Here is a 17086-nt window from a genome sequence, read left to right on the forward strand (position 1 = left end):
GGAAAGGAGGAGGGGTGAAGCCTCTAGAGCGCGCTGCCTAGTTCTTCCAGAAAGAGTGAAGTTAGCACGTTGTATTTGACGTGGAGTGACAGCTCATAAGTCTTCCTGTAACCCTTTCTCTTTGAATTCTTGCAGGTTTCCTCTTTCAAGCTTAAAAATAAAGACTTTTATCCTTAACTCCATCCTGACACGGAGACAAAGCTTCGGAGAGATTTGCATCCTCACTGACTGAGTTCTCACTATTATGGCTGGTAGCACCACCAAGGCAGTGTACGATATTTTCCAAAGCATGGAGCACGGACCAGCATCAACTTCTAGCACTGCCACTGCACAGGTAAAGTTTTCTGTCTAATTTTCCATAGGAGAAATTGATTAGTTGTACATCGTAACCGTTTCTATTTTTGACTTGCATGTTTTACAGGGTTAGCCTGCTACTGTTTCACTCGTGAACTTCTTTAACTGATAGCTGGCTGTAACTCACAAGGCAAACATGTGACTTTACTGTTTAAAAAAAAAAAAAATGCTCGGACTTGCGAGCATTTACTGTTAACTGTTAACAGGAACTGTTAATGTGACTGGAATGCTAAAGTTAGCCACACTCCGAAATCTTGTTTCTTCATGATATAATATTTTTCTTGATATCTAGACTTGAACCTTTGGACGATTGTGAAACAGAATATGAAGTATATGCGTTGACTGATGATCTTTGGCAACCAGTTTTTGTCAGTGGACGTGGCAGAATACCTAAAACGCTTAATCTCATGAAGACGAGGTGTTACCAAGGCATGGGCAGCATACTCCTCTAGATCTGACCAAATGTAGATCAGAATATGTTTCACATTTCTGGCTTTCACAAATATAATTGTCTCCTATGAGGATCCATCATTTTCATCTCCTTCTTTATTATTTGAGTTTTTATCTTATATCTTTTCATTTAAACCTCATACATTTTTAATTCTATAGATTTAGAACATAAAGGCTGTATGAAAAACTGGGCATGTTGAGTTTGATAAATATTTGGATTATAAATGTGAGGGCTGCTTAGTGACAGATGCTTTTGAGTTGCATTGTGGGAAGTATGAGTTTAATTTCAAAAGACACGCTATCCCTTTTGCCCAACTAAAACAGTATTGACTGACACAAGTAAATTATTTCAACAATTTATTCTTATTTATCAAAGAAGCTGAAGTTTAGTTTAGTTAAAGTGGTTTAGAGAGATTTTGAACTTTGGTCTTCTGTCTGTAAATGGTTGACACACGCTCCATAGCCATCCAAGTCACTGTCAAGCAAGAGGTGGCGTCTTGCTGACCAATAAAATTTGAGCTTGGTTTGGGTATGTCTTTTTCCCTGTGTCAGTTCAGTCTAATTTAGATAGATACTATTTGTAGAACTTGGAATTGAATTAGAAATTCAAATACTGTATATCTGTCATTGGGTAAAATGTCTTCTGGGTTACACCGTAAACTTCTTAAGAAAGGTTCATGGTTTTCTTTACTCAGTTTATTGAGAGGAAGATTACGGATACAATTAAAGAGAAGTACCAGTATATCTTGAGTAGCTCTATGCAATTTTTACTTTCCATCAGCCTTGATTATTATCGACAAGAAACAAAAACCCCAGGCATCGCTCTGAAGGAAACTATGTCGGATATCAAAATTGTCGATATGTTGAATGTGTAAAACAGAGTACATCTTCTCTCATTTCCAAGGTTTTACATGTCAGGGCATTATTTAAAAAAACAAAACAAAAAAAACATTCAGAGCTCGAGATAAATGCAGCCTCAAATTAATTACAATCCATAACATGTGGCACTGTGGTATTATTTATTAAACAAAAACTGAGCCAAAAAGCAGAAGCAGACTGTGGAAAAAAGTCCACGCTTACTGCCTCCCTAGGAATCAAGAGGGTAAGTAGCATTCAAGCGCTGTTGATTAGATTGTCTTGATTGACTGATCATCAGTGAGTGAGAGCACCGCTATAAAAGCACAAGTTTTTTTTGGAGAAAACCAAATGCAGCGTATCAGCACTTGCATCTCATACCAACTGTAAAGCACGGTGGTGGAGGTATGATGATTTGGGCTCGTTCTGCAGCCACAGGACCTGGACATGTTGCAGTCAGTGAGTCCACCATGAACTTCTCTGTATACCAAAGTATTCTAGAGTCAAATGTGAGGCCATCTGTCCGACAGGTAAAGCTTGGCTGAAACTGGGTCATCAACAGGTCAATGATCCCAAACACAACACAGCAGCAAATCTACAACAGAACGTCTGAAAAAGAAAATAATCGAGGTGTTGCAATGGTACAGTCAAACTTCAGACCTCAACCTAATTGAAATGCTGTGATGGGACCTTAAGAGAGCTGTGCATAAACAAATGCTGAAAAGCTCAAAGAGCTGAACCAACGTTGTAAAGAAGAGTGCAGCAAAATTCCTGCTCAGCCACGGGTGATAACTTCATATGGAAAAGATTATTTCAAGTTCTTGCTGCTGAGGATAGTTCTACAAACTGTTGATCCTTGGAGTGGACTTAGCTTTTCACACAAGGCCTCTGCATTTTGACTCAGTTTATTGTTTTTTTTCATGCCTTTAATCATAGGACAGTTGGAGAGAGACAGGAATGCAAGGGGCAGAGAGAGAGGGGAGACATGCAGCAAAGGGCCGCTCGGTGCGGGACTCGAACCGGGGCCAGTTGCAGCGAGGACTGTAGCCTCTGCACATGGGGCGGTTGCTTAACCCACGACGCCACCAACCAACCCGGTTTATTGTTGAATAAATAATGACCCGGTGTAATTCAATTCAGTTCATTTATATAGCACCAAATTACAACAAATGTCATCTCAAGGCACTTAAATAATATAGTTCAATTCAAGCCAATTGTAGTTCAATTCATTGTAATCATAATTAATTACCCTCCCAATCTTGATGATATATCACTGATAATAGTGGGAAGGACTCCATCAATCTTCTCTCTGATAGAAACAATTTAATTGATAAAGAATCTCATGAAATCATCACTGCTGAAAGTTAAAGGAATACCTGGCTCAACAGAGCTTGGACTCTTTGTCAGACTGGCTACAGTGCTGAGGTAGTTCGGGCATCTGGTTAGATGATTCCAGGTCACCTTCCTTTGAAGGTTTTCCAGGCACATCCATCTGGGAGGAGGCCCCTGGGGCAGACTCAGGACTCGCTGGAGGGATTACATATAACCCTCCTGGCCTGGGAACAACTCGGGATCCCCCGGGAAGAGCTGAAGAGTGTCGCTGTGGAAAGAGATGTCTGGGTTTCTCTCCTGGACCTGTTGCCTCAGTGACCAGACCTCAGAAAGGCAGATGAAAATGGATCAATGAATGATTAAATTATTTATTTATTTATTTTTCTTTCTTATTTTGGGGGATTTATGACCCTGGTCGTTTATTCTAAAACTCTGACCTTTTGAAAACATTTGCTTCTGTTTATTGAGTTTATTGAGCGTCTCTATTTGTCTGGTTTTGCGCTACTTGCATCATACAAACATCATCAGCATACAGGCTCACAGCTGGTGTTTACACAGGTGGAGCATTTTCGTTCTCAGATACATCTACTGCCGAGTGTTATCCTGAAAATTATTCAGGAGTTCAGTTCTTGTCACTTCTCTGATGCAGAATTTTGTTGTATTGAAGTAACCTTCTGGGGATTTAGTTGTAGGGATGAACCTTTGTTCTTTTTCTTCCCCTCCAGGCCTGGCTAGATCATCATTCCCGTTCACTGGGTCACTTCATCGATGGGAAGTTTTTCCGCCCAGCAGACAGACAGAGCCAATCACTTACTGATTCCAAAGGCGAGAGCAGTCTGAGTTTAGAGTGCATACTCATTAAAATCTATATATATATATATATATATATATATATACACACGGAAATACAAGTCATCTTGTTGGTGTGGTTGCATTGTAGAAAATTAAATTGTGATTGTGATGACGCTGACGCTATGCATGTTGGTTTTGTCTGTCTCACAGGTGGTGTCGTGTGCAGCACAATGTGTGCTGTGGAGGGGGATATTTCCCAGTGTGCCTCCTCTGCTGTTAACGGCTTCAAGTCCTGGAGCACCCTGACCTGCTACCAGAGAGCCAAAGTGCTGCTCAGGTCTGACAGATGCACATTTACACACTTTGGGAGCCCTCTGCCCTGATTGTGGGGGTTTTCCATTAAAGCAATTCCAGTGGTGGTTCAGAGCTTAACTTGAAACTATTTCTCTCTCTTTGGACTACCAAAGCTTTGACTCTGGCACCAAAAAAACCCCAATACTTAGCCAGAATCAACTCTTTGCCGGTCCAGAGAAAAGAACCGCTTACATCAGGGGCTAGAGGTGGAGTTATGAAGACCAACCAGAACAACTAAAACATTATGACCACCATGTTTAAAAATCTATACTCAGTATTGTGTTTAGTTTGCTTAATTCAAGAGAGAACAATAAAAAAAAAACTGAGCTTCAACATGAATGTGAAGTTGAAGCAGCGAGGGAAAAAGAGGAGCTGAGTCTTCCTCTCATCTTCCTGCTGTTCAGTGTTTTTTTTTGTACCATCACTCGTGTCTTTGAACGCTGGCCAATGCATCGGATAGCGCCGTGTTGACGATCGTTGTTTGAAGCTGGATGTTGAAACAATGTTTGCAGCATTTATTAACATTGTCGGGTGTTTTGATATTGTCATCTAGCGAAAAGTCCTGTTTGTGTTGGTGTTCAAAAATAAGAGTTTGCCTTTGGAAACGCCAGTCGATGTTGCGGAGAACGTTCACAAACACAAACTGTTTTGTAAAACAGCGTTTAAAAACGATGTTGTTTAACAAGGCAAACACTATGATCTGTTATTTTGTGCAAAAAAAACTGTCTCCCTGCTCTGTGGTCGTATACGGAAATTCAGAAAACAAAGGGAGGGCGGGTCAGATATGTATTGATGAGACGTTTAAAGTGACGTAATGACTTGGTTCTGTTGGGTTCCTCTGGCTCTAACACCAGCCCTGAGCCAGCACTTTGATCAATTAGGGGTTTCATCCATCCATGTTTGTGTTACTTGTTCTTCACTAACAGGTTGGTGAGTGTTCTCGGGCTGCACGGCCAGTGTGTGCAGGAGCTGTGTGAGCTGTGTGAGGCCTCCTGCTCGCCCTCCTCGCTGGTCAGACTGCTGCAGTACTACAGCAGCTGGGCTCAGCTCAGAGACACTCTCATCTCCAACTGGACACCTGTTGGTAAGGGAACAGCACTGTTTGTTTACAACAAGGCAGCTAGTGTTGAATTTCATGGTGTTTTTTTTTTTTTCATTTTTCATTTTGCTTTTCTTCCAGGTGTGGTGGCTGTAGTCACCTCTGATGACTGCTCTCTCTATTCCCTTATGCTTAAAGTCCTGCCAGCATTGGCCATGGGTAAACGCATCACGTTGCATTACAAGAATCTCTTACAATGTACTTTAACGGCTAATCCTGCGGTCCTTGTTCATTCTGTCACTCACTGAACAGGCGGCAGTCAAGTAGCCAGTCGCTACATTTCATTTAATATTTTTATCAAAAAGGCAACGATACAAGATTTGTCACTGTGCTTGAAGAAGAGAGGAGCAGCATGAGGGTCAGATAGAACTACACAGAAAGTAGTTGGGGTTTGATCAGAATGTGGGTCAATTTTCTGCTTTTATGTAAGGTGCTGAAAGGTTCCGAAAAGAGGTCTAAAAGTTGCTAAACCTAGTTGTCGACAGTAACAAGAGTTCCTACTGTGACTGCTTTTCGATCCGATGTGTTTGCATTAAGCAGGGTGGGACTTCGCAGAATATTATTGTTCACTGCCTTGGATTGTGAAATATAAAGATATGTGAGTGGGCTGTCAGTTATATTTGGGCAGCTGTTAATATACTCAGGTGGCTCACGCAAGTATTCACATCGCTTGGGAAACCCTTCACCCCTTGCAGAAAAAAAGCCCAAAAGGTTTCCTTAACAAAGCTTCAACTAATGATCAATTTAATTATCTATTATTCTGCCAATAGCTTTCTTGATTGATCAGTTTTATAGCAGAAAACAGAGGAAAATGCCAATTACAGATACCAAAGGGGTGTCATTCGACATGATTTCTCTCCAGCTCTAAAAAAATCAGGTGATAGTCCAGCCATGTCATTTAGAAACAGTGGAAATACCAAAAACAACAATACCTTATGTTTCAGTATAAAATACAAATCAAAAACCAACTTGATTACATCTGAGTTCACACAGCATGAAAGCGCAGACACACAAGCTTAGCACCAGTGACAAGTAAATAAAATCGTTACAAATGACCGATATAATATATCAGAGAACCAGCTTATTAAATGCATGTCACGTTATATTAGATATAAAAACTGTTATTATCCAGATTTAAGGTCAAATTTCATGATGAACTTATATTTGATCACTAATTGAACATGACAACAATTTTCCCAGATAAACTTGAACACAGGCCACACCACATCAGATGTGTCTACCAGAACAACAGCTGCTGTGGCCGCCCATGAAAATTTGAATTGCTTCTAATTCAATGATGACAATAATTTCTAACTGATGGCAGTGGGCTGACTCCTCACTGTCTGCTGTTGTCGTGAGCAACAGGCAGCTGGCCAGTCTTCTCTTCTTCTGAGCCGTTTTCTGGCACTCAGGTGCCTGTAGTTCTACAAAATTTTGAACTTGTCAAAGGTCTTGTGATTAAACAGCCCACTTATTTAAGAAAAAGATACGATTTGTCAATTTAAGGGCCCACCAATCACAGACCTGAACACATTCCGTTGTCTTCCTAGCAAGACAGACTTGGAACAAATCTGATAGGATGACAAACTGGCTTCTTTCAATTACTCTTCATGTATATTGCGAACTAAAAGGACCAGTTCAAGGGGATTACTTCTTCAGAAACATTTGGTTTAATTAAAATCAGGCATTTTCAAGACGACAAAACAACTGTGGATTTGTAGAAATTATTTTTCAAAGTACATTGGGTCCCCTCTGGGACCCCTGATGGTTCACTTCTAAATGACACTTGGAAAAATTTAACTTTTAATTTACAAGTAAACATGTAGTGGTACTACAACAAGGTTCACATTTGCCTAGGTGTTCCACAGTTCCTGTCCAATACACAGAATAGGAAGAGGCTGGTAACAACAATAAAATAACCACAAGAGATAGCATGCATCTACTTATATAAACAATAAAGTATAAGGGTGACACAGCTGAATTCCAATAAAGCTGCTCTTGTTCTTTTGTCAGACGGTTAAATGAATCAGAAATTGTTACTAAATATTGGCACAATGTGGTCCCTCGAAGCATTTTCAGACTGTCGCTCTAATAAAATCCTGATTTTGTTTTATTATTTTTATTTTTTAAATAGCTGTGTCATCTGACAAAATCGCCATTTAAGCAACTTCGGTAGAGAGACAGTGGGAAGGTTTTTTTTTTTTATCGCACAGTTAACAGTGTTGCTGCATCTGACGTACTTCAGTCAATTATGTGATTCCCTTCCCATGCATACAAGGACTATGAAGCAGTGTGAGGCAGTTTAAACTCTACCTGTAGCTCGACTCAACTGTGCATGTAACAATGTAGATTGTATGTCATGGCCAAAGATACTTATGGTACAATAAAACAGGTGAAGGTACAGGAGCAAATTCTCATTTTGCAAGGAAAAAAACCTTTTCTGGATTTTAATTAATTGCTTATTAAAACAGTCACTGCTCAGATTTAGTTTGTCAAGTAAATGTTGAACACTCCTGCTCTAATAATACCCAGCTTTGTGTTTAACTTTTATTCAGACCTTGTTGTGCCTGCTGTGAGTTATAACCGAACTTCTCTCTTTTTTTTTTTTCCAGGCAACTCTGTGATTGTTGTCCCTGGACAAAGCGCCGCCCCTCCTGCTCTCCTTTTGGCGCAGCTTTTTACAGGCGCGGGACTTCCTGTTGGGGCTCTTAATGTTTTAACAGGAAGTGATGTTACGCTGGGTGCCAAAGTGGCCCAAAACCCCAACGTTAGCTACGTGACTTACAGTGGCAACAACCAGGTGTGTGTTATTTCTCTCAATAGGGAGTTGAGAACCCAGCCATGCAATTTAATGTACACTGATTTAAAAAAATGTTGTTTTTTTCCCCTCTTTCTCTTAGGATGGTGTGACGCTGTGTAAGGCCTCAGCAGGGATGGGGGTTCCAGTGTCTGTCTCCCCGTGTATAGGGTTTACGTGTCCCTTTATAATCTTTGAGTCAGCCGACATTGACAGCGCCGTGGACGAAGTGATCGAGACTGCTTTTAAGAAGAAGAAAGAGGTGATGCAAATAGTGAAGTTATCCACTTTTGGAGGATATTACAACACATCCACCATGATGTCTTATTCTTCCTCTCTGCCCTCAGGTCCACTGGGTGTTGTGCGTGCAGGAGAGTGTGTCAGACAGTGTTGTGGCCAATCTCAGGCTCCGTCTGGCCGGGATGAAGTGCGTCGCCCTGCACAGTGATGCAGACAGACTCCTGGTGGATGCTGCAGTACAGGAGGCCCAACAGCAGGGGGCAACGGTTAGTTAGATTAATTTTGTTTTCCAAATCCACTTTTTTTTGCTTTAAAAATGGTCAATTAAAGCTGCAGTCTGCAGGATTTGTTGTTGTCATACGTAAAGTTCTAATTTTTGGCATTTTAAGAGTTTACATGATCTATCAGAACGCTTGAAGTTGAAAACGGTGACCTCCGTAGTCGCAAAATGCAAGAAATGCTTATTTTTTAACCGAAAAATAAAAAGTTATTCAACTTCCTGTCCCGCCCCATCAAAACAATTGAGAACTCGTGCACGTCTACGTGCCTGCCAGATGCGCGTACACGACTCCTCATTCATCAACTCACCTGTCATTTGCGATCATGGAAGACACAGTAAGTAGACTAGCCCGTAATGAAGTTCAATAGTCTAGATAAATAAGCGTGGGGACGAGCCTACCTTGTATCGCGCGTGCACAATCGGTGATTGACAGGCAGCAGAGCCCAGCTCGTAACCTGATTGGTTACCTTTTACCGGTCCAGTCTGCAATTTTGTAAACAAACCTGCTGGCTTTGGAGGGACCTAGCGGGACATATAGGGGGCCTAGAGAACTCATTTTTTTTGTATTGGGGTATTTAATGTACTACTTTCAGAATCCCCGGACAGTTCCAGGCATTATGCTTGAAAAAGAGTTGCAGACTGCAGCTTTAATAAAAGGAACCATAAGAACTGAGTACAAGCAGAAAAAAAACTTGAATATGAACTGAATGTGTGTGTGTGTGGGCCCACACATTATCTTTTTAGAAATTAAACATTTAAGAAGCTTTAACGCAGAAGGTGCTTGAATTGTTTCCAGGTTGAATAAAGAACATTATTCTTTTGTTTTTCTCCCCTCAGTTGGTTCAGTCCTGTGCTGCCCCCCCCTCAGGTGCCCAGTATCCTCCCACTGTTGTCTGTGGGGCGGCCCCGTCCTCACCGTGTGTGGTCAGCCCCTGCCCCGGACCGCTGCTGCCTCTCATGACTTTCAGAAGCAACACAGAAGCAGTGGCCATGGGTAAGAAAACCTTTTGACCGTGGTGGAAAGGAACAGTTCTCTTAGAAAACAATCATTTTAAGTTTTTAGAAGCTTTGCACGGCACACGTTAAAGGTATTAAATAAAGCGTACTTGGGTATTGCAGGGGTCAAATGTTGAAGTTATTTGTCTTTTCTGCGTTCTCGGTTGAATAAATGCTGTGTGGTCAGACTTTGAAAACTCTTGCTTTAGTGGAATGATATTTCTCTGTGTTTCTCAAACACAGGGAACCACAGCCCGCACGGCCATGCAGCGTCCATCTGGACTGAAGACCTCACCTTGGCTCTGGAGACAGCTAAGAGGTACACACGATCATACATTTCATCTGTTCATTCTCCTTTTCTTTGCCCTGTTTTTGTTTTTCAATCCCCATTCACACTTATCTCCTTAGTCTCTATTTGCCATGTTTTCTTCTGTTTAATTAGCCTCTTATAGATCCCCTATATTATTTGATTGTAAACCTTTCCTCTCGTAAACTTATCCTTCCTTCCTCTTTGTTCCTTGACCACTTTTATCCCCAGCATCCTTTTTCTGTTGTTTCTTTACAGGTAAAACTAATTATTGCAACAGTTTATGAGAGTTGCGAGTTACCCTTCACTGAGGGTGTCTTCTTCCTGTCTTTGCAGCCTGTCAGTTGGCTCGGTGTGGGTGAATTCTAACTCTGTGCGGGACCCCTGCCTTCCTGTCTCTGGTCACAAAGACAGTGGCACCTGCACAGATGGAGGACAGGAGGTGGGTTTAAGTGCTTCCTCACACACTTTATCAGGTGACCCCTGCAGGGTCACAAAACAAAATATTTTCATTCGAAGATGAAGCACGGAGCACTTTGTCTCTGAACTTCAAAGATCAACGTCAAATCAGTTGTTCATATAGATAAGAAACAAATGCAGCTAAACACACAAAAATGGGACATCTCACTGAAATATGAAGAGGAAAATGTCTCTGTTTAGAAAGATATAACAAGGCATGCCAGAACAAAAATGGTAAAAATAAGGGCTTAAAAATAAGTATTATTTTGTTACATCACCAGCTGTTTGGTGGCACAGTTGTATATTGAATACATTTTTATTTTATTTCAGGGTATGAAAAAAGATCATATTTGAATTATGTAACAAAAATATATAGTAAGTAAGTAAGTAAGCTTTATTTGTACAGCGCCTCTCACAGACCAGGGTCACAAAGCGCTTTACAGTTACAAAAGAAACACACAGTTGGGAAGTACATAAAAGTATAAGTTTAAAAGGCCAAGGCAACTCAGTGACAATCAAAGCAGCCCTAAAACAATTAAGCAAAAACCTGAACAAATAAATAGGTCTTAAATTGCCTTGAAGGCGTCAACAGACTCCATCGAACGCAGAGAGAGCGGAAGATGGTTCCAAAGCCTGGGAGCAACAGCCTGGAAGGATCGGTCTCCTCTGGTTCGGAAACGAGTGCGTGGCACCATCAGTAGATTCAGATCCCAAGCTGGGGTGTAAGACTGGATCAGATCACTGATGTAAGGTGGAGCCTGACCATGCAATGCTCGGAAAGTTAAAACCAAAATTTTAAAATTGATCCTAGAGGAAACTGGCAGCCAGTGAAGAGCTTTAAGAATAGGGGTTAAGTGAGTCCTCCTATTAGAGCGGGTCAGAATTCTCGCTGCAGTTTTGCACTAACTGCAGGCGAGACAGCTCCTTCTTGTTTAGACATGAAAACAAACTATTACAATAGTCCAAACGCGAAGACACAAATGCATGAATGATCAGCTTCAAATCATTTTGTGACACCATTTTCCTGAGTTTGGAGATTTTCCTCAGTTGAAAAAAGCTATTTTTAGTCGGATGTTTGCAATGTTGCACTAATGACATGTCTTTGTCAAACACAACACCAAGGTTTCTTAGGCTCCGTTTAACAGACTGGCCAAGTCACCCAAATACCAGTGTTTCTGTTTTGTCCACATTTAGCTGCAAGGTGTTATCATTTAGCCATTGTTTTATCTCCACCAAACAATGAACTAAGGAATTTAGCCTCTGGAGCTCAGTTCATATATGTGGTGCTTATGAATATGCAGGAGCTCCACAGACAAATTGTGTCAGTTTTAAATATCCACTATGCATCTTTGCTTTCTATCAGGGCCTGTACCAGTTTCTCCGCCCGTCCTTTTCTTCCTCTCCTCTTCTTCGCTCCTCCCCTGTTTCAATGGACTACTCAAAGTTTGGAACTGAAGCATCCCCAGCTGTCATTCCTGATCCTTCTGACCCCGCCAGGTAGGTTTTTAACAGTCTCTTCGATTTAAGTGAAACCATTTGCTCAGAAGTCATCAATGAGGAGATAAGAACATTTTATCCTGTGTTTGTTTCTCCCCTCAGTACTCCATCCTACCTGCAGTTTGTTGGTGGTAAAGCATGTAAATCAGTGTCTGGCTGCAGTGTGGCCGTGCAGTCACCAGGGGGCGATGGTGTGTTAGCCTTCTGTCCAGATGGAGGCCGGAAAGACGTGCGCAATGCTGTGGAGGCTGCTATCAAAGTTCAGCAGGGGTGAGCGCTTTGCCTCGTGAAGAGAGTCAGAAAAACAGGCACATAAACAGAGCACAGAGGGACCAAAGTCCCAACACATGTATTCACAAAGCAGTGGCCTCAGTGGACAATATCTACACATAAAGAATCGGGTCTAACAGCAGTCAAACATGAAAAACCTCTCCAACAAGCCTAAATCTTACAAGCTTTTTCCAAAAGGAAAATTCTGTTTTGCTTGCAGTCATTGAGCCCAGGTGGCGATATATACTTGAATAAAGAATCTAAATAATCGTATATTTCTTTTAGAATTGCATTCAGTGATTTGATGCTGTTTTGAACGAATCCACAATGCTTAATATTTGTACACCTAACTCAAACCTTACAAACTGTTTGGTCTCCTGTTACACGTGGAACACACCACAAACATTTAGTTTCAGATCATCTTTCAGGACCCGTTTCAACCTTCAGTCAAAGAGAGTTTCTACTTGGACTCTGAATTCCCTCATGTTCTTATCTAATGCTGTCAGCTGCCTCACTGTAGAACAAATTACAGTGTGATATCACAGTTCTGTTAAAACGGCCCTAAAATGTCAGCTGACCCATCAAAACAAACCGAAATGGGATCCTTTTCATTGATTTGTGTTGTGCAAGCTGAAAGCTATTATATTCATAATTTATACAGGCTTCGAGATGACACAAATGTCGTGAGCTATTTCACAATCCTGTGTTCTTTTTTTGTTAATCGCCAGTCAAAGTCCAATGTCACTTTGAGCTGATACAGACAATTTAGCTGAGTCCTACACTACAGTGAACATAAACAAAGTACATATGTAACTATCACCACAGTTTAATGCACTGAAATGTAATAAATACAAACTCATCTTCTTGAATCATACAGACCACTAAAAGTAATGACCAAAGTCTGAGGACGTTCACACTTTGAGATTTTAACCGTTATTCACCCATTTAAGGGTTTAATCAATGAATTGTGACCTGACAAACTCATATGTTATTTCGCTGAACATCCCTTCCCCTCCTCTAGCTGGACAAAGAAGAGTCCATCTGCACGTGCTCAGTCACTCTACTCTCTGGCCAAGGGCCTGGAGGCAAAGAGGCGGGAAGTAGTCACTTCAGTCATCACCCAGACAGGCGTCTCATCAGACGAGGCTGACAAGGAGGTGGAGCTGAGCGTTGCCAGGCTCAGTATTTGGGCGGCTTACTGTGACAAAGTACAAGGAGGATCTCTGGTGAGACCTTAAGACATTTGAGTATCTTGCAGTATTATGCAGCTGGATCAGTACAGTCCGTTAATTTCCTCCTGTGCTCTCCCCCTCTCCGTCAGCCCATGCCACAGTCTGGGTCTGCCCTCTCCTTCCCTGAAGCCCTGGGAGTTGTTGGGGTCGTCCTCCCTGACAAGAATCCCCTACTCTCCATGGTTACGCTTCTTGGGGCAGCCATCGCCACAGGCAACGCAGTCATCATGGTCCCCAGTCAAAAGTATCCACTGCCTGCCTTGGCTTTCATTCAAGTATGTGTTAATACATAACATTTGAAAAGTTTCAAACCCAATGCAAATAAGAATTGTGGTTGATCTTTCTTTAAACTAATAGATCACTTTGTGACATCCAGTATTGTGAACAGTATTTCTATTCACATGTTGTCCATTATGTACATAAATCTTCATCACTTGAACTTCTTTTCCACTAAAAAGAAGAAACATAGAAGCAAACTGTAACATCACATCATGTCATGTCCTTTAATGACTAAGAAAGAGTCCTTCCTTCTCGTCAAAGAGAACACTTCTGAAAATAAAAAAAAATCACAGCAACTGCCCCACTGTTAGCTACACTTTACACACAACAGTTGGAAAATTGACATGGTTGGTAAATAGCTTGCAGAATTTAGTTGCTACCTAACAACCATTTATATTGACCATTTGCAATTTATAGTCCCTCAATGGAACAGATTACTATGGTAACATTATGTTGACAACAAATATGGTGAAAAAACATAATTTAAATGCATATTGCTGTGATGTAGATCCATCTTCTATCTGCAGCATCTAAGACGTATGTAAAGGATTGTGGGTGTTTGGAGAATGCCTACGATACACAAAATACTTCTTTTAGTCAAGTAAAGATCCTCAACAGCTGCCATTTCTAGGATGGTACGTCATCAAATATCGCCGAATGACTGTTCCCATGTCTGGGATCCTTCAAAGCAGCTACTCCTTCATTGTGTGAAATTTCAAGGATGCTTCTTTAAACCCTCAATGTTCAGTGTAATGTGTTCTATCAAAGCACAGCAAAGTGATTGCCAATACAATTTGATGTTAGGTATTCAGCTAACAGCAATGTCAGTTTATCATCTGTTGTGTGTTTTAAGTGGAACTGACAGTTGGACTGTTGCCGTGACATTTGGCCACTTACCTAGAATGCTCAAAAATGTGTTTTTGAATAAAAAGACTCTTTCCTAGCTTAAGAAAGATATGGCTTAGGAGGACCCATCTCACAAAGGAAGCATCCTTGACTTTGAGAAAACAGTCACAAAAGCATCCTTGACATTTCACAGAATGAAGGATCAAGTCATTTGAAGGGTCCTGTATGTTGGAACAGTCCTTCTGTGAGATTTGATGATATAGCATCCAGGAAACGGCAGATCCTTCCTTTACTTGATAAGCATCTAATGTCTGCCAGTATAATCTGAGAACGGGTTCAACAAGTTTCGGATTAGAAATTTGTAGCTTCAACTTTTTTTTATTTTTTTCAGTTAAAGACCTGATACTGTTTTCCTGATATTCCTGTTGTGTCCTGGTCAGCGCTACAAGCTTCTCTTTTTTTTTTTTTTTTTAGCCAGAGATCTCACATTTTCTATGATGATAAAGGGAAGAAATTGTTTAAACTTCCTCCTCTTTTCTCTTCAATTTGCACCTGTCCTCGATCTTAGACATCTCCTCTTTAACTTGCCTGAAATTGGGGTCAGGTTTACTCAGATGATTGGGTTTGATAAAGAGGTACACCCACTGAAAATACTTGTGTACACCTGCTTACATATTTGTTAGCAGATTTTATCTTTATGGCATGTTTTCCTCGTCCTCCTCAGGTGCTCCAGTCCTCAGATCTGCCAGCAGGTCTGGTTAACGTCATTACAGGAAGTCGAGACCAGCTGACAGTGGCTCTTGCTACTCACAGTGTCATCAAGGCTATCTGGTACTGGGGCAGTGCTGAGGTGAGGACAGCACACTAAATATAAACCATGATTATGAGAAAAAAATTAGCTCTGAAAAACAGGATTAAAGTCACACCATACCTTAAATATAAAAGAACCACATCTTAAAAGAGAACTCATCACCCTATTACATGTAATCTTCATTCCTGTCCTCTGATTTCCTGCCACAGGGCTGTCAGTATCTTCAGTACATCTGCACGAGCCCACTGAAAACCCTGCGGCTCTTCCGTCAAAAGGACGAGGATCGGAAAGACGAAGGCATAAACTGGCCTGAGTGTCATCCCTCTCTCTTAGAAGAAATGTGGAGAAATGCTGTCCAGTGGAAGAGTGTGTGGATACCTACTGCATAAGAAGACCGAGGCAGAAAGGGTGAACAATGATGTGACAGTTACCTGTAAGATGTCAATTTAAAGGAGAGATCAAGAATAATGAAATCCGTCAGTCAGTAATTCTTATAGTCAGAGCTTGTTTAAAATCGACAGACGAGATCGATTATGATGGTAAAGGTCAAATGTCTGCAGCATTGGTGATATATGTACGATTATTATCCCATGAGTAACTTGCTATGAATTGGGTCCCTGATATAAAAGTGGCAGACATACAGTGTGGAGATTATTACTCCTTACATGTTCCTTTACTATGCTGAAGTTGGCCATTACACATAATTACACATACCATGTCAAAGAAGCGAGTGCAATACAAACACAAAACCCTGTCAGTGTGGCATGTTGGAATGTTTAAACAAAGATTCATTTTCCCAGAGGTGTACCAGAAAGGTTCTTTTATGGAATTTTAATGGTTCAACATGATACTCACTAGTTGTATTGATTCATCGTTGGTTTAGGCATTTTCAAGGAATAAATTGAAAATAAGAAAAATATTTAATGCAATGCCAGCTTTAACTTCATATATCCTAAGTTTCTTACATCTTGTAACTGATACTGTACTGTTATGCAACTTTAAACCCAACTGCCTTACACACAGTCTTGTGGGGTCTCTAACCGTGTTCCCTTTGTTTTCACTGCACAGATTTAACTTATTCATGTGCGTTACAACTATCTAACTATTTTGTTAGATTGTGACCTCCTGGAACACAGTCATCTATGTAGATGCTGTTCGGGGAGAGGGAAAGCTAGGAGTCCATGGTGCCCACATCTGACAACAGAGTATTAACAACTTGTCTGAAAAAGAAACGTGATGCCAAAACATGGCTTTTTTGTTTGTTTGTTTTCTTTTTCTTTCATCAACTCAGTTCAAAAATAAATTCTATGTTCTATTCTATGTTTATCTTTATTACTGTACATTACTACTATACAATAATATTGTAATTTGTCAATGTTCACATAGTGAAATAAAATGTATTGTCAAATCTGTCTCAAAAACCATGAATAAAACAGGATGATTTAATGAATGTAAACTCTGATTTTATTTGCTTGTTGTTGTTATTTGTTATTCATGTCTCCCAAGTTCCAACATTATGTAACATTTGTAGTTTTGACTTAAACGGCTGACTCATTGGGTGGATTGATACTAATTTTAGCAGCAGTTATATTCTGTAGTTGATACTAATTAGCACATACTAACCCGCTAAATTCAAATGAACATTTATTGCGGCTTGGCATTCACTTACAGTCACTGTTAGCATGTTAGCAGTTAGCTTTTTAGCACTGCTAGCATGGCTAATTCTGTTTTTATTTGACCTCTTAGGGTGACAAAGCCAAGATAGCAGCATTAGCTTAACCTTAAACTTGAACAGCCTACGGTCATATTCTGACTCAGCAGTTCAGTTTAGGGCTT

General features: G+C 40.7%; 1 protein-coding gene across 1 annotated transcript; it reads left to right on the top strand.

Moving 5' to 3' along the window:
- Nucleotides 1-16: 16 nt before the first annotated feature.
- Nucleotides 17-16683, top strand: aldh16a1 (aldehyde dehydrogenase 16 family, member A1). The gene is made up of 17 exons (XM_075454260.1): nt 17-334; nt 3717-3816; nt 3994-4120; nt 5064-5221; nt 5318-5395; nt 7849-8036; nt 8137-8295; nt 8381-8539; nt 9391-9547; nt 9793-9868; nt 10193-10298; nt 11679-11812; nt 11915-12082; nt 13104-13308; nt 13404-13589; nt 15164-15289; nt 15460-16683. Exons 1-17 carry the CDS (start codon nt 245-247, stop codon nt 15637-15639), a joined length of 2397 nt encoding a protein of 798 aa, XP_075310375.1. The 5' UTR covers nt 17-244; the 3' UTR covers nt 15640-16683.
- The last annotated feature ends 403 nt before the right edge of the window (nt 16684-17086 follow it).

This window comes from Odontesthes bonariensis, chromosome 21 (genome assembly GCF_027942865.1).
Source record: "Odontesthes bonariensis isolate fOdoBon6 chromosome 21, fOdoBon6.hap1, whole genome shotgun sequence".
NCBI lineage: Eukaryota > Metazoa > Chordata > Actinopteri > Atheriniformes > Atherinopsidae > Odontesthes > Odontesthes bonariensis.